The sequence below is a fragment of the Anabrus simplex genome, chromosome 4, assembly GCF_040414725.1.
Source record: "Anabrus simplex isolate iqAnaSimp1 chromosome 4, ASM4041472v1, whole genome shotgun sequence".
In the NCBI taxonomy this organism is placed as follows: Eukaryota; Metazoa; Arthropoda; class Insecta; order Orthoptera; family Tettigoniidae; genus Anabrus; species Anabrus simplex.
In genome coordinates, this window is record NC_090268.1 from 69,548,911 (window position 1) to 69,567,909 (window position 18,999).

General features: G+C 40.8%; 1 protein-coding gene across 3 annotated transcripts in view; it reads right to left on the reverse strand.

Moving 5' to 3' along the window:
* LOC136872402 (dTTP/UTP pyrophosphatase) overlaps positions 1-18,999 on the reverse strand; it is a 72,351-nt gene that overhangs the window by 25,528 nt on the left and 27,824 nt on the right. For all 3 annotated transcript variants that reach the window (XM_067146220.2, XM_067146221.2, XM_067146222.2), the window contains one exon: positions 8,299-8,540. In XM_067146220.2, the coding sequence (XP_067002321.1) occupies positions 8,299-8,540 (242 nt within the window). The remainder of the gene's footprint in view (positions 1-8,298; positions 8,541-18,999) is intronic.

The following is an 18,999-nucleotide window of genomic DNA, read 5'->3' on the forward strand; positions in this document are numbered from 1 at the left end:
AAGAGTACGATGATGGCATTAACTAGAGGACAAAGGGAAGGGAATTATAAACATTAAGGGACAGAACTTTGAAATTGTGGGGAGTTTCAAGTACTTGGGAAGGGAACTGATGCATGATGCAGGGCTGGACACGGAGATCAGTAAAAATACTCAACAGTGAACTGCATTCCACCAGAGTGTAAGAAACCAGGTGTGGAGGAAGGAAGTACCAATGAACTGTAAAGAGGTGATGTATAAGATATACTACTGCCCTTTACTTACACACAGGGCAGAGACCTGGAGAGTGACAAAAAGACAGGAGAATAAAATCCAAGCTAGTGAAATGAAAGTTTTATGAAGTATGATAAGAAAAACCAGAGTGAGACATGAGGACTTCACAAAGGAAAACAGAGTGGAAAAGCTTTACAACAGAATGGAGAAGGATAAACTTGGATGCCGGGCTAAGTGGCTCAGATGGTCCTTCGGATCTCAACTTGGCAGGTTCGATTCTGGCTCAGTCTGGTGGCCTCGCGTCGGTAGATTTACTGGCATGTAAAAGAACTCCTGTGGAAATAAATTCCAGCACCTCGGCGTCTCCAGAAATCATAAAAGTAGTTAGTGGGATGTAAAAACAATAACCTGGCTCAAGGGAGAGAGGGTCACCTTCCCTGTTTTCCACTTGAGTAATTCTTGCCTGGCGCATCCATGCTGCGGGGGTGGGCATCCTCCACATCAGTAGGCCGGTGTGAAAGGATGGCTAAGTTCAGACAGGGACCCAGGGTATAACGTGGAACCCATGCCCAGGGTTACGGGAGAAGACCTTAACGGCATCTTTGGCAGAGAAGGAGACCTTCGGAATGGCAGAGATCGCGGATGAGGCAACCTATCCTCCCTGGGGAAAATTGCCTTGTGGAGAAGAGGGATCTTCATAGGCTAAGGGAGTAAACCCGGAAAGAAAATCCTCACCTGTGTTAGGCCTAGCAAGTCAACAGTTGAGTATGAATATACTGCTTTCAAACTTAAAACAAACCTCGGATGGAAGAATAAATTAAATACCGGACATGACAGTTCTTCCCGTACCGTCCGAATTTATGATGGCCAAAAGCCTGATGCTCATCGGAGATACCAGAAGACACAAAACCCTCCCAAGAAAGAGCGACTGAAAATTGGTACACTCAACATCCTTACTCTCACCAACAAATATGAAGAACTTGTGGACCTTATGGAGAGGCGTAAGCTCAAGGTATTGGGGTTGAGTGAGACAAAATGGAAAGGATATGGGAAGAAGCCCTTGAGAAATGGATATGTGCTGTACTGGAGTGGAAATAATGAATCCAAAAATGGAGTTAGCTTCCTCCTTCATAAAGATATAGACACACAGACAGATGTCAAATATGTGAGTGACAGGATCATCCAGACGATACTAAGTGTTGGTAATGCACATAAAACTCTCCTGCAAGTATATGCACCGCAGACAGGATGTAGCCTACCACAGAAGAGAAAGAGCAAATCCTTATCGAACTTGAGGAACAAATAACAGAGGAGAACACAATCATTACGGGTGATCTGAATGCCCAAGTTGGTAAAGAAAGACTAGACTGTGAAAACATCGTTGGCCCCCCTGGCTATATAACAGAAACTCTGAAGGAGAGAACCTGATTGATTTCTGTGTGCGAAACAACTTAATCATCCAGAACACATGGTATCAGAAGAGGGACAGCCATAAAATAACGAGATACAGCTGGGATGGAAAGCTCAAGACTATGATCGACTTCATCATCACTGATAGAAAAGCGGGTCTGTACGTTACAGATGTTAAAGTCATACCCAGCGAGTGCCTAGATAGCGACCATCAGCTATTAATCACTTACCTAAAAGATGTTCATGTGCCCAAAATTAAACAAAAGAAAATGCTGAAGATTAAGACATGGCTGTTGAAAGACATGGAGAAGAAAGAAAACTATGAAGCAAGGATAACAGCCAAATTACCCAAAACTGAGAAAGGGGGAGCAGAAGAAGAATGGTCATTATTCAAAGAAACCCTTGTAAAAGAAGCCACGGAAATTTGTGGAAAAACAAGTGCCACACCAAAAGAGAAGGAAACAACTTGGTGGAATGACCGAGTGAAGACAGCAGTAAAAGATAAAAATATACTGAAAAGAAAATTAGACCTCGAAAAACAGAAAACAGATGATAGACAAAATGAATTAGAAATTGAACATCTAGCACAGGAATACCGGAAAAAGAAACTGGCTGTAAAAAGACTGATCCAGGAAGGAAAGGACAAGTGCTGGGATGACTTTACTACTTAGTACAAGGATAGAGGAAGACTGTCAAGGAAGTAGGAAACTACTATACAAAATAGTAAACAGTAAAAAAAATTAAAATATAAACATCTTTGCACTGGAAACAAATGATGGTAGCTTAATACAGAGGAAGGGATCAGGGATGAAATGAAGAAGTACTTCAACATGCTGTTAAATGGAGACGGGGGCAACACCACCACCAATGATTGTAGTGTAGATGAAGCCAAAAGCAACAAATACCCAGTAACATGGCTTGAGGTGGAAACAGCACTAAAGAGCATGCAGAATGGGAAGCCCCTGGCTTTGATGATCTCAGCTCAGACATGATAAAGGCAGCTGGAATATCAGGCTTGAATTGGCTATATAGAGTGTTATCAGTGATTTGGGAAAGTAACAAAATTCCAGAAGATTGGAGTAAAGGAGTCATCATCCTGCTGTTCAAAAAGGGCAACCGACGGAAATGTGGAAATTACAGGGGCATCACGCTGTTGTCACACTCACTGAAGCTGCTGGAAAAGATCATAGAAACAAGACTTAGGAAGATAGTGGAACCTTTGCTTGAGGAAGAACAACACGGGTTCAGGAAAGGTCGAAGTACTGTAGATCTTATCTTTGCAGTAAAGATGCTGACAGAAAAGTACTGGGAACACAGAAGAAATCTTGTGATTGCATTTGTGGACATTGAAAAAGCATATGACAGTGTTCCTCCAAACAAGATATGGGAATGTCTGGAAGACCTAAAGGTGCCAAAGTACTTAATTGACAAAGTCAAGATGCTATACCAGAACTGCTACAGCTGTGTCCAGATAGGCAATGGACGATCAAAATGGTTTGAAACAAAGAGAGGTGTCCAACAAGGAAGTGCTCTGTCACCACTGCTGTTCGTAATAGTAATGGACAAGGTCATCAAATCTATCAAGAAAATGGACAGTGAACCAAATGCCCTGGTATTTGCTGATGATGTGCTTTTATGGGGAGAGACAGAAGCTGAAGTTCAGAAGAAACTTAATGAATGGAACAACACATTCAAAAATTTCGGACTGAAGATGAGCAAAACAAAGACAGTGGAAATGACCATCAACAGGGAAGGAACAAGCTCAAATATATTTCTGGAAGGAGCAAAAATCGAATCAGCTTCCCACTTCAAGTACCTCGGAAGCACAATATCGAAAGCCAACACTGTTAGGCAGGAAATACTCAGCAGGACACAGAAAGCATCGAACTTCTACAGTCAAGTCAGGAATCTCCTCTGGGACTGCAAAAACCACAGAAAGCGAAAACAATCATGTACCACACTTACTTCGTACCAATCCTCATGTACGGTTTAGAAACATGTACGCTACTAAACAAAGACTTCAGTAGAATCCAAGCAACTGAAATGAGATTCATTAGAACCATGAACCAAACAACCAGAAAGGACAAGATCAGAAATGAAGTGAATAGGAAAGTAGCTGGTATTGAGGTTCCTATTATCAGTGTCATAAAGAAACGCAGACTTCAGTGGTATGGGCATGTAATGAGAATGAACAGGGAAAGACCTGCCAGAAAATATTTCGACCTTAATCTTGTAGAAAGAAGACCACAGGGAAGGCCAAGAAAACATTGAATAGAGACTGTAAGATCAGATGTGGAGGAGAGAGGATACAAATGGGAGGATGTACTGGATCAGAAGATGTATGAAGACAGAAGGAGATGGCGAGCGCTTGCACACCACATTCAGGAAACTGGAGTTGGGAAATGATGATGATGATGAGGAGGAGGATGGAAGAGGGATGGATGCCAAAGCAGAAGATGGATACCCAGATAAAAGGAGGGAAGACACCAGGGAGACTAAGGTGGTTGAAAATAATCAATAATACTATACTTAGAAGAAACTCTGATTGAATTGCAGTTAAGGAGGAAGAATGGTGGTTGGACAGAAGAAGACTGGAAGGTGCCATCAACATCCCAACCCGGCGAGAGCTGGACGATGGAAATGGAGGAAGATGATCTTGTTTTTTTTCTTTCGAAAACGTACATTGACTTCTGTTCTCTTGAAGCATTAACGGCTACTCTTGCTGCCATTAATTAGCAGCAAATTAGTTTCATTCTAGGAATTCTGATATTGTATGGTGACCTTGTATTTTCTTACTCCTCGATAGTGGCTGGAATACATACACTGACTTAGCAAATGTCATGGGATAGTCACCTAATAGCATGTGGGGCCTCCTCTGGCCCTGTGAACTGCAGTGAGACACCGTGGAAGTGAGTCGACAAGTCCCTGGTAGTCCTCTGGACGCAGCTGACACCAAATCGTTTGCAGAGCGGCCGCCAATGCTGGTCTGTTCGTGGGTGCAGGATCCATGGTACGGAGCCTGCGTACCAGGACATCCCAGATATGCTCGATAGGGTTCACATCGGGGATCCTGGGTGGCCATGGCAGTTGTTGGACCTCTGCTGTATGTTCCTGGAACCATTCCTGGGTGACGTGGGAGTGATGTGGTGGCGAGTTATCATCTTGAAACACCGCAGAACCGCCAGGGCGCTGGAAGGCAAAAAATGGGTGGAGATGGTCCCCGAGCAGCTCAACATACCGCGTACCATTCAAAGTCTCTTCCAGAACAACTAGCGGGCCCATTCCATACCAGAAAAATGCACCCCAGACCATAACAGACACCAGCGCCCTAGACCACCCCTTCGAGGCAGGCGGGATCCATTGCTTCATGTGGTCTGCGCCATACACGGTGCCTCCCATTGGCATGGTGCAGTTGAAATCGTGATTTGTCCGACCATATCACGTTACGCCATTGTTCCAGTGTCCATTCCTGGTGACCGGCGACAAATGCGCGTCGTTGTGCCCAATGACGTTGGGTTAATAGTGGCACTCGTGTGCGGTGCCAGCTTCGATACCCCATAGAACCCATGTTCCTACGGATTGTCCACTGGGAGACGTGTCTAGCACGGCCTGTGTTGAATTGAGCTGTGATTTATTGCATTGTTGCCCGTCTGTCACTACTGACAATCCGTCCCAGATGTCGCCAGTCATGGTCATAGAGGGTGGCTGGTCTGCTGTGGACGGTGACACCCGCATTCAACCATTCACGATACACCCTGGACACGGTTGATCGTGTGAAGCCGAATTCCCACACCACTTCCGAAATCGCACTTCCCATCCATCGGGCACCGAACACCATACCCCATTCGAACGGTGTCAGCTCACAACGACATTCCATGTTACACCTGTCACATGCACAGCCACTGCTCACAAGGTCTCCTATACAACTGCCGCTGGCAAAGGGGGCATGTGGTGCGCAGACAACACACCTGCGCATCAGTGCTCCGCTATCCCATGACATTTGCCCAGTCAGTGTATATATTGTATATAATAATGCAAAACTTACATATGTAACTACCACAGATCATTACACAGTTTTCTGTGATCTTTGCACTTCATCAACAATACAAGAAAAAATGGAGCAATGTTAATATTAAAATTATTTTGGAATCCCTCAAAATAGCCCCTTATTTCCAGTGTTCTTTTAGCACAATATATGTATTTAATATCAGCTAAAATATAGCTGGAAATCAAAAGAATTATTTGACTCATTTGATTCTATGTGCCCTCTAAAGGAAAACTCTTGTTTGCATAATGTACAGTCATTCGGAAGACAAATGTGCATGTAGCTTTGTGTAAGTTCCTCACAAGTACACTTTTCTCAGAAATAACTGGACCTATAGATACTTTTACTGTGAGAATAAATATAAGGAAATAATGTATAAGATGTACTATACCCTTAAATTAGTAATACATAATAATAATCATAATGTTATTTGCTTTACATCCCACTAACTACTTTTACGATTTTTTGAGATGCCAAGGTGCTGCAATTTTGTCCTGCAGGAGTTCTTTCACCTGCCAAGTTAGGGTCAGAAGGCCAGCGCATCAACCATCTGAGCCACTCATCCTGGCCCTATATTAATGTATGCATCAGAGACTTGGACACTGACAAAAGAGGTGAGAGTAAAATTCAAGCTGGTGAGATGAAGTTCCTGAAGAGTATGGTACGGAAAGGAGAAACAGAGTATGAAATGTTGAGGTCAGAAAAGAAATAGGGGTAGAAAAACTGAATGATAGGATGGAGAAGAATAAATTGGGAGGTTCAGACATGTTATGAGGATGGAGAAGGGAATGATACCAAAACAAGTGTTGGAGGCTAATACAGAAGGAAAGAGGGCAAGAGGGTGACCTAGAGCAAGATGGATTGACTCTGTCAAGAACAGTATAAGAAAAAGAAGACTGGAATAGAATACAATTACTGAAGAGGAGTGGTAGAAGGAGAGGCAACGGTGGAGAAGTACCATCAAAATCCGGCCGCGACCTGGAAGAAGCTAGACAAGGGGAAATTAAAATGATGATGAATAATTAAAATAAAATTTGATAAAATATTAAATGCAAGGCACACACAATACCTTGAGCTCATTCCTTTTTTTTTTTTGTAAAAGTACATGCAACATCAATCAACATTTATAAAATCACCCCCCCCCCCCACTTTTTTTCCCCACTTCAACAATTTATTGTGCTCGACTCAGTAAGCATTTGTTTGGTTAAGATTTTATGGCACAGATAAGAATTTAAATGGTCCTTACTTGTTCCACGTCTAGTCATTGATCTAGGCATATTTTAGAAGTCACCATAACCTTCAAACTTTTAGTTGTGCTTAATAGAATACATGGATAGAAAAATAATTTTCCCTTCACAGTGCTTCTGCACAAACATTTATGTTAGACTCTGTTCTTCTTAAAAAGGGTATCTCTAGTAAACTAGATTTAATATCTGCTTTATTTGCTTCACTAGAACTCGGACCAGGTGTATCCATTTTTGCAATCAAATATTTTGTTGTTTTTCCTTCTTTAAAAAAGTATTATTTGCTTTACGGCACACTGACACAGTTAGATCTTTCAGCGATGGTGGGATAGGAAATGGCTAGGAGTGGGAAGAAAGCGACAATGGCCTTAATTAACTTACAGCCCCAGCATTTGCCCGGTGTGGAAATGGGAAACCATGTCAAATATTGTACGAAGAGACAAAATATAACAAGGTTCTAACTCTTCACCACATTCAAACCAATAATAAAGCCATTGTGTACTGTACAGCTCTCTCTACACACTTGTATAACACTGCCAGTTTGAGCCTGAGCAACCAGGACTGATGCAGCCTCTCGCCACAAACAACTGTGAGCAATGGAATTTACCGATCTTTGTTGGTTACCATGGCAATGATGACATCACTTGAACAATGTCCAGCAGCCAACAGTACCCTGGTTTCATACCTACATTGTCCATGGGAGTTTCGTCTGATGAAGAATCACAACTCATACCTTCCAGATGTTGTCATGTATAGTCTACCTGTGCACGAAGCAATCGTTTGTGAAGTGCCATATCTGTAAGAAAACTATCTGCAGCAATAGCACAGCAAACGACTATAATGTTTGCACATCATGTGACATTTGACAGTAAAGGTAAACTATACACCTTTTATAGTCACAGAGATGATTATAATTGCAGTTTTAAGAGACAAAACCTTTAGATCAACAGCCCCAAAGTGTCTCAGAGAATGTATGACATTATACAATAAAATCTACAATAATTCACTGGAATTCTTTATCTTTCTTTCATAATACAGAACAGTAAGAGGGTTAGGAGTTTGTTAGCAGTTTCTAATGATTTTACATTTACTGACTGCTTGGGAGACCCAAACTGCAGACTGCAGGCTAATGATAACATTCTTTTAACAGCTAACTTCCTTAAAAGTTTTACCCAGGAAGGATTCTGTAACATTACCATTTATCCCTTGGTATAGATCCTTCAGTTACACAGTTAAACTCTTAAATGTCTAACCAGCTGTAACTCACAACAAGGATATGAATAAATTATGAAATAATAAGATCATTCCATCTTATAAATTACCGGTAGGCCTACTAAAAGACTAAATTTTGCTATCTAATCAACAGAATGTTTTGTTAATTTTTCTTACTGCTCAAGCATATGGAATGCTGTCTCCTTATTATTTGGTTTCCCAAATATTTTTCCATCTAACACTACTGCAGTATCTGCTCCAATAATAAGATCTGGTTGATTTGGTTGTGCTTGCAATCTTGTTGATACTTCATTGACTTTATTGAAAGCAGTCTCTACAACATAATCTGCTGGGTTATCAAACTGGTATGGGTCTAGGTCTTCTTCATATAGAGATGTGCATACTTCAAATGCCAAACCCTGAAACAAGAAATAGGACATTTATATAGAAAACGATTTCTGGTCTTGTTTTTAAACATCCAGCTATATCAGTAAACTAATCAGCAAAAATCTAAGAGATAACAAATTAACTGTAAATGTAATGGTTTATCATATTAAAAGTGTTACATCACAAAGAAACATGACAATTTCTTTGAGGTACATTAATACTGAATTCTAATCAAAGAATATTGTGCAAATAGAGGTTCAGTAGAACCTCTATGTGAACTTCGTTTAATTGAAACTTTGGTTAACTGCAGCATCTGATTATATAGTATCTACCATCATATTAACCCATCTTAGAACAGATATCATTATTCCACCTTACACTGATGCAATTTCAAATATTTAACTTATAAACTTTGACACATGTGCACCTAGCTAAAATGACTGTGGGCACAAATAAGTATGAAGAAACAGCAGATTATGGAAAGGATGTTCAAGATGGTAAGTGTAAGACAAAACATTTTAAATATTATCACATCATTACAATCATGTCACTTAACCCAGCATTAGTTGCACCTCTGAAGCAAGCCAGGTTTGTAGCAGCGATCTCTCAAAATTGCCCTGTTTAAAAATGACTTTATGTGTGCACCTATGTTTGTTATTTATCATTGGAATACATAGGAAAGGTAGAGAAATAAATCAGGAATCAGGCAGGAAATTTTTCATGACATCAACAGATATTATAAATTAAACTTTATTTACACTTACAACCTTATATCTTATATCTAAAAAAATAGACTTGAAAACAAACTCCTTAGGAACTGCCAAAGCCATCTTTGGAAAGGAAAATTACAAGCCCATTCTGTCAAAAAATCAATCTTTGACATCAATGTTCAGCTGACCGCAATCTGATTAACAGTGCATTCTGCAGTGCTGCGGACACAAGTGAGCTTCACAAACATGGCATTTGTATTGTGTAAGTTTCCTCTTCCTTTCCAAATGATAGGTCACACATGGTAGTCTCTTCTTAGTGGCAGTAGTGTGAAGAGTAGGGATGGGATCCCCTTCCAACGACATTTTTCTCTTCAATCCTGCCGAAACTGACATCGGTAGGCCAGTATAATTCTTGTTTCACCTCCAAATCTGCTCAAAGCTAAATTTCAAAGACAACATCCATAACAACTGTCTCCTGCTTCTGTTTCTATTGCCTGTGTAAATGATGTGACTAATTATACCAGCGATGTTCCTAATTGAGAAAAAAATAGCCATTGGCCAACGCTTCATGGGACGACAAACATCAAAACGGCCAAACCATTCAGTCAACAGTGTCTACCCCTCCTTGGGTTGAGTTACAAAATATTAATTTCTGGATTTTTTTTTTGCATCACCCGACTCCTGGTCGATTTTGTTGTCATTAAAACTGGAGAGCATTTTGCTTCTTCTTTGTACAGTAAGACACTACAGTTCCATTCTCATAGAGATTTAGATAATTTTCTTGGATTATTCATGAACTCCTGGGGAATGTACGGTTTGTTGTTCCTCACCGTCGTCACCACAGACATTTCATCTTTTTTTTATTATGTCAACCATCAGATTGTAGTCCATGAATCAACTGTCCACTGTGATGATTCTTCCAGTGTTCTTCACAAGCTCCACTAATTTGACAACATCGATTGCTTAGGAAATAAGAACCCTTGGTTGGACACCTGCGTATACTTCCAAATTGAAGGTATAACAAACTCTGGCATCAACCAGAGAAAATATTTTTATCCCATTCCTGGCTTTTTATTTTTGGGACTCTATTGGTGAAACGATCATATCCCGTGGAAACCAACAAGCGTTTCATCACTTGGCAAGTTTTCGCCGAAAGATTAGGGATTTTGGCAGTTAGATACAAACTCTTTGAAAACTAATAGGTGCCGGTTTATCAGTTTGCTTTCTTGTTTGCCTAGTTGTGCAGTCATAAAACCTGAGGCATCGCAAAAAAACCTAAATCTTCTTAGATCCATCACTACTACCACTTGAACGCCATAGCTCTTCCAGATTCAAACAGTTGGCTTTGTATATTCCTGCTAAATACAGAAGCCTAATGAAGCTTTTCAATTTTATTATATTTCTTGTTTTAACATTCCTCGGTCTCTGGAAGTTATTTTCAATTTTCAGTATGTACTGGCTGGTGTAAGTCACTATAGAATCAGCATCATTTACATTTCTTGTGTTGCCTTTGACCTCAGGGAGATGTACAAGTACTGTATATTCTGTCGCTCACGTTTTCTGGTAGTCATCATTGGAAACTTTTCCCATTTCCAGGAATTTTTTTTTTTTTTTTTTGCTAGGGGCTTTACGTCGCACCGACACAGATAGGTCTTATGGCGACGATGGGATAGGAAAGGCCTAGGAGTTGGAAGGAAACGGCCGTGGCCTTAATTAAGGTACAGCCCCAGCATTTGCCTGGTGTGAAAATGGGAAACCACGGAAAACCATCTTCAGGGCTGCCGATAGTGGGATTCGAACCTACTATCTCCCGGATGCAAGCTCACAGCCGCGCGCTTCTACGCGCACGGCCAACTCGCCCGGTATTTCCAGGAATTAATAATTATATATATTTCTAATGAAATGAAATAGCCAGAAATGTTATTTCCTTCATTGGAACCTTCATGGTGATGGTGTTGAAACTTTTACATTAGTGATGGGTCTGAGAAAGATTTCGGTTTTTGTTGCGATGCCTCAGGTTTGATGACTGCACAACACAGCAAACAAGAAAGCAAACCGACAAACTGCAACCTATTAAAGACGTTTTCTGAGTCATCACTTTTATTCCACTCTGTTCCTTCCAGCAAGTTATCAAGTATACCATCACCTTCTGTCTCAGTTTCTTCTTCACTATGAATGTCACTTTGTTCATTCTCTTCCTCCTGAAGCATCCTGTCTACCTCCTCCACATTTTAACATTATTCAAACAATACGTTCTGTTTGAATCCATGGTAAACCTGAAAAGATGATTAGTAGTCGCGACAATCTCCCAGATCAGAACCTGCCCTTACATCTTATTTTCATGTCAAGTAAGTTGTTCTTCTGAACTCATATACAGTAATTCTTTACCAAATAAGATTACACATTAAACGAAAAGAAAATAATGAAACCAGAAAATCTTGTGTGTTTAATTGTGGCGGTCTCTGAGATCATGAAAGCTCATGCTGGTAACAACAATCAGGGATGAAGCTACGAGTTATACAGACAGGTACCGGTTGTTGAGCTAGGAAGATAGCGGGAAAGGAGGTGCAAGGCAGCCAACCGTCTTCACGGGACAACCAGAAAAGTCTCTTCCTGATCTCTTTCAGAGCAGCCATGACTAATGCCAGGTTAAAACTGTGTCACTGTTTTCACATTACCTTAATTTCCTAACCAAGCACAGAGAATCTTTAAATTAGCGTTCAATCCCAGTTTAGGTACTGTCGATTTTTGGACGACGGCCGTAAATTTTGGTACTCAATATCGTCGCTGGGCTGTTAAAGATCTCTAGTTGGTCGGTCACTTGCTTTCTTGGATTACGCTGTGTGAACCATCAACGATAGACCCCAAGTGTAAGTGTACGAAATGTAGAGCATAGAAACCTCTACAAAAAAAGTCTGGGATGGCACATACCTATTTCCAACCGGCTGCCCTCTAGAAGCGATTTTATTCTATAGTCCGTGGTAAAAAATATAACTCCTTAAAATAAAAATAAAATGTTTGACCTCCTCCAGTATTTTATAAGGATTACAATAACCTTGTCAGGACATTATTTGCATGAACTGTTCAGAAGTTAAGACCATTTTAGACTGTAGTGGTAATACGTGTCAGCAGGACGGGCGAGGACTCGCTCATATCACATGACGTCACACAGAAGGCGGCCAGCACGAAACAAGTGAGTGCGATGTGGGAAGACATCCCCCTGGGTTAGTACTCTTATGTGCTGAACACCATAGGGTTGCGTTGCCTGTAAATGGTGCCGCATTGTGAGAAAAACCATAGGTCTGTAGGAGGTCTGTAGTATATGTCGAATGTCATAACCTGTGAGTAGTGCCATAATGTGTGGAATACCGTGAGTCTCTGCTACTTTTGATTAGTACTGCAGCATGACAAATATCATGGTCCTACATTCTAGAGATAAGTACCGTTATGAGGGGCCGATAACTTGGATTTTGGACTCCCTTTAGACTCCAAGCATCATCGATTCCATGTTATGCTATAGAAGCAGTCCCTTGGTCAGTAATCATATTGTTTTACGTCAGAATCTGTGAATGTAAGGCATTGTGGGTCGCATCCACTGATTGTTTTAAATTCATCTCCATCCATTCATTCTTCGTCCTCACGTTTTGAATTCTGGTCAGTGGAGAATTTTGGACTTTTAATTTGTCAATCCATTTAGTCTCTTTTCGTACCATTAGGGGCCGATGACCTCGATGTTAGGCCCCTTTAAAGAGCAAGCATCATCATCATCATCTGTTCATATCCCTTAGGCTCACGACAATCATTACAAACTCAAAAATGTAATTCCATTCTGTTATATTTTAACTAATAAGGAACAGTTGTTTTAAAAGGTCTAACATATAGATCAGATCCGTTTTTGAATTGACATATTGACATATTGGCAGTTATTCGTTCAATTCTATACGACCATCTCCATGTTAGAAAGGTTTGTTCCTTTTGGGTGCCCCATTCATTTTCAGAGAAACAAAGAGCACATCGAGTGAAATGGTGCCGAAAAATGCTAAAACAGTTTTGAAAATGGGACTTCGCATAACGTCAGTAGCATCATTACAAGTGATGAAACTTTGCTTTATTATTACGATGTCCCAACAAAATTCCAGAACAAGGTGTGGCTGTTTGAAGATGAGGGTACTCCTGTGACTGCGAAAGTCAAGGTCAGTGAAGAAAAGGATGATTGCAGTATTCTTTACTAAATGGGGCATCCTGACTCGGGTTGTGCTAGAAACACAAAGGACAGTTACTGCGAAGCGGTACAGTGAGACTTGTCTGCCTCAGATCATCCAGGCTCTCAAGCAGCTCCGTCCAAAGTCACGGCACAACACTTGGCTCTTGCATCACGACAATGCTCCAGCACTTCGTGCTAATGTAACAATGGATTTTCTTGCCAGATAAGGGTTGCCTGTGCTTGATCACCCTCCATAGAGTCCTGATCTTTCCTCATGTGACTTCACACTCTTCCCAGAAGTGAAGATGAAGCTGAAAGGGCGGCGTTTTTCATCCGATGAGGAGCTTCTGGCAGCATGGAATCAAGAGTGTGAAAATGTAACCGAAGAAAAGTGGCGGAGTTGGTTCAGTGACTGTTTTTGACGTATGGAGAAGTGTACTGAGTGTGGTGGAAATTATTTTGAAAAAGTCTAAAGCGTTCACTCACATTGCAAAACTTTTCTAGTGCTATTTGTAATACCATATCAAAAGTAAAGTTTAGAGGAGAGGTTTCTGAACCATTTTTGATTAAAACAGGTTTAAGACAAGGAGACTGTTTATCACCATTACTATTTAACTGTGAATTAGAATTTATAATACGGGAATGGTACAAGGTCAACCAGAAGTTGGAAGCTCCAAACACAATTTAAGTTTAAACTGTTTAGGAATTGCTGATGACCTTGTTCTATTATCCAACAATATTCAGGAACTTTTTTTTTTTTTTTTTTTTGCTACTTGCTTTACGTCACACTGACACAGATAGGTCTTGTGGCGACGATGGGACAGGGAAGGGCTAGGAGTGGGAAGGAAGTGGCTTTAATTAATGTACAGCCCCAGCATTTGCCTGGTGTGAAAATGGGAAACCACGGAAAACCATTTTCAGGGCTACCGACAGTGGGGTTCGAACCTACTATCTCCCGAATACTGGATACTGGCCGCACTTTCAGGAAACTTGACACCAAATTAAATCTCTATAGGAAATAGCACAGCATACAAGTCTTACAATAACCGATGGAAAAGCTGAGATCATGTTTACACATCACCCACTGGTAAATAAAATAACTGATGGGCAAGAAATCAAAATTGTTGATAAATTTAAGTATTTAGGAGAAATCATAATTTTAGTGAGAAACAAGCTTGGCATAACAGAATAAAAAAATTAAGCGAAGCAAATTATATATATTATGTTATATATATAAGAAAGGCTTACGGATAGCAGCAAAATTAAGACATTATAAAACAGTAACACAGCCAACTTATGCTAGTGAAACCATTTTTAAAACTACTAATACAGCTAAAAGAAGACAAAATACTTAAGACAGAAAGGAGAATAATTAGGACACGCATAAATAAACAATATCAAGTTAATGGACAATGGAAAAAAGCATCAAATAAAACAGTTATAAGGAAATTGAACCAGTAATGAGCATGGTTAGGAAAAAACGTATATCATTCTTTGGACATCTTATCAGAACACCTGACACCACAATTAGCAGAAGAATTGAAAAATTAATGTAAAATGTAAAAGAAATAAATAATTATTGTACCGGGAGGTACACCTCTAAGCCGCACATTTAAATCTTGTGCCCAAAAGAACTCCTCTTCTGGAGGAACAGTGAACTTGAAACTACATCTACTTAAACCGTTACTCAGAAGATGTCACTACAGAAATCTAATTAAATTTTGTTATTTTGAAGTTCCATTACTGTATAAAATTCTACGTGTTTTGTTTACCATTTATCAAGAAGTTTGGACCTTCTGCAACAGATGTCACTACAAAAACTATGATCATGCACCCTGGTGCGAAGTGGATGAACTTTGATTTAAAGAAGTTTGTATTCTTAAGTTTTTTCTAACTAAATTATGTTCATTTTTGGGCTGGCAATATTGATCTTTTCCTTCCACCAGTTTTGAATTTAGCCAATCCCTAATTTCTGTAATTAATTTTTGGCCTATCACAAGCTGCTTCTTTGATTTTGTGTGTAACTTTAAGGTAACCAATAATGTGAGAGGGTGTGGCTTGATTATTCATGAAAGGTCTCAAACTTTCCCCGAGGGTTTATAAACTGCGGATTTTCACGTCTCTTGGTCATTTGATCGTCATCTAACTTAGTGTGTGTGTCAAGCAGGAGGTGGGAGGTGCCTCTTTCATCAGGCAGCTGTTATTCAGCAAGGTAATGGCCGTTTAACATCTTTATTTCTTGCTAGCTCCGCAGTTTAACCTGAGGGATAGATCCGAAACTTTAATGATGTAACCTACTTTTCTGTAAATGTAACTTCTGCCGGCTTATATAATAACTTCATAAATCTTTAACTGTGAATCGGGGATAGAGAGTGATATACCCTCTCGAGATCCCCTTCATATTGGTTTGAGGTGACTACGTTTTGTAACTGGTTTCCTTCCTTTTCATAATATCTTTAATTTCTTCTTATACGAGTCACCTCCATAGTTTGGGAATAGCCCCTGTTTCATCGGTCGCGTGCCTTTTAGGTTTTACGTGTTCATATTGAACCATACGGTTCATGGGACAATTGTATTAATTTTAGTATTGGATATCAGTATCACACAAGGCCACCCACGAAGCCATTGTCTTACAGTATATTTCATAAAGGAGTCCAGAAGACGCGTTCTTGTGTGAAGTGAGCTAGAGCGTCATTATGAGAAATCTCCAGAACCTCATTAAAAGGAGTTATGTCCCAAGCCAAGCCTCTTGATGAAGATTGGGGACGCTTCCCAGATCCCGGCAAAACTTATATTAGGAGGGAAGAAAGAATTAAATTAATATCTTTGGTTACGGAAGAGTTGCATTGGATTTGAGACAAGAATTGCAACATGCATAATTTCTGCTTAATTTTGATATGCATTAGGGCTGCATTCATAAATGCATTCGTTAATTAGAGCTCATGATGTACTTTGTGCGGGAAAAACTTCGCGGGCGCGCGTATATCGCACGCGACCAAGCGGCGTGATGACGCTAAAACTGGATTATAAAATAAGGCCGCCTGGCATATCAGGCTCATTCTTGGACAAGAAGACCGCTTGAACGAGTCGTCATACTGCGTGTTGGTACTGAGAACAACGCTTTGTCTTCGAGCTGCACATACTACGAGTACTGCTGTATCTGCGAGGAATTACCCCAGCATCAAGTCAGAACGAGTGTTTGACATCATCATTGGGAGGAAGCCACAACCAGGAGCTGAAGCCAACACGACAACGGGCATCGATCCAGGAACGTGGGGAGCACCTGATCAGCGCGACGCCGAAGGGGACATCTTCCAACTACCTAGGGAGCTGTACGAAGGAGCCACACAAGAAAGAATGTCTCCAAGTGGTCAACAGTATCTGATGCCAGCGCCGCAGTCTATCATGATGTGGTAAATTCAGTGGTCCACAGGGAGGGCCGCTCCGTCATGTCATCGATAACATAAGGTCAGAGCTTTCCAATTCTGTTTCAAGCATGTCATTTAAATGTAGATAGGAATATGGGGGGCCGTCAGTCAACAGATTAGTTATGGTAATTAAGAGCTAGGCCTCAAGCTCGAACCCCGTACATTAGGGTAGATGATATTTTGTAGATTCCTTGCTAGCGTGTTTATATTTAATTTCGATTGTTTTATTTTACGTACGTGTGTTTTTTTTGGGTCTGATCGAACTCCTTTTGGTCATGGTAGGTTAGTCTTACAGACAGGCATTTTTTATTATATCGCATTTAGGCATTTGTTTCTGCAGACGTAGATACGTATAGTGGAGACCAGCATGGAACCCGTAATTCACCCAGCATCACTGACAGGGCGAGCGAGTCCGAATATTTGAGAGATATGAGCATTATGCAGATAGCTGACTGTATGTATTTGAGATGAGAAAGCCCGGCACAGTTTGAGAGTGTATTGGCTGCATGAGAGATGCCGGATTAGGGCCATGTGTTTATCGCATATTGATTTGTGTCTTTGTCGTATCAAGGTTGAGCCCATGAGAGGCGGAAGTGAGATTTGCGATATTGCTGGTGATTTTGAGACGAGGGCAGATAGCCCAGGTGTATTTAAAAGAGGGCTTTTAGCAGCAGATTACGTGAGGTGTTTTTCTTTTGAAAGGCGAGATTTTTTAGCCTGCCGACCAGCTGAGCTCATCAATTATGTGGACTGTTGCTGGTGAAGTGGTTGCAGGGGTGAGGGTGCGGTGTCTGACGTCACAGTCTTGAGAATTGGTTATTGTCGTCTGCAGCTTGTCAAGTGTGCGAAGGGGAGGAGGACCTTGATGTTTTGAAAGCAGGAAGAGATCTTTTTTATGTCCTAGTTGTTCTACGTTAATTTTTAACACTGGCCCGTTTGATATTGTCACCCGTGGATATGTTGGTTGTGTCCTTTTTATATTGTTTGCATATGATTCTTATACGCCTTACTCTTCATGGGACTAGGGTTCGTGACCGAGTCAGGTCACTGTACACTCTGTGTTGATATTTGTTAGCACCGGGGTTCGATGGTACGAGGCATAGTCAAATTTATGGGAATCACTGTTTGATGTGTATTTCCGCAGACATCCATCTTTCTAGACTTTGTTTACTTACACTATTGTAACATGCTTGTTACAGCACAGCTGTTTTCGTGAAGGCAGTGAACTGGTTGTCATCGGCTCAGCATTATCTTGACCAAGCATTTTGAAAGCTATCTGATTTGTAAATAACTCAAGTTTATGTAATAAATCCCTTTGTTAAACTTTGAATGCAGCGATGTTTTCTGTTAGACATTTTATTTTATTTTGATTTAGCGAATTCTTACCTGAGTAGGCACATATCCTAGTGTTTTATCTTTATGTTGCCCACTTATCCCCATGTTATCCCTGAGAGGAGCGCTTATCCGGCTGAGTGAAGAGGAATGTGTTCAGGTAAGACTATGTGCACCAGCTCACGTCTGTGAGAGTTCTTTCACTACTGTACTCTGGGTTCGTGACCGGCTTTCGCCTGGCCGGAACTTTAGAGTCCAGTAGGGCACATAGTATTTATGGCGCCCAATTCTCATGGAGCTCGATAACTTTGTAAAAAGGGGCCCATTATGCCATTATGCCATAGCGCCATAGTATTTATGGCGCCTAAGCAACTGTGGGGCTCGAGATTTCTGTAAATGAGGGCTAACCATAGCGCCATGGTATTAATGACGCCGAATAACGAATGGCCCGATATTTCAGTAAAAGGGACCATTGCGCCTTTGTCAACATTGTGAACTTGGTGTGGCTAACTGAGGACCCGATATTGCAGTAATGAGGGTCGTACAGCTTGTTTTATTATGCCGTCAGGTGATGCTTGATATTTGTGTAAACGAGCTCACACAGCCAAGGTGTATTTTGCTGATTTTCCCCGTAAGATAGGGCTATAGGTCATAACGTGTGTCTATAAAAGCAGGACCTAATATTTCGGTAAATAAAGGTCAGGCAAGGCTTGATTTCAGGCAGAGGTTATGACAGCTGCATTCAATTATGTGTAGTGCAGGTATACCAAGTTTGGTCTTGGATCTGTACTGTTAGCTTTGTGAGGTATTAGGAGTA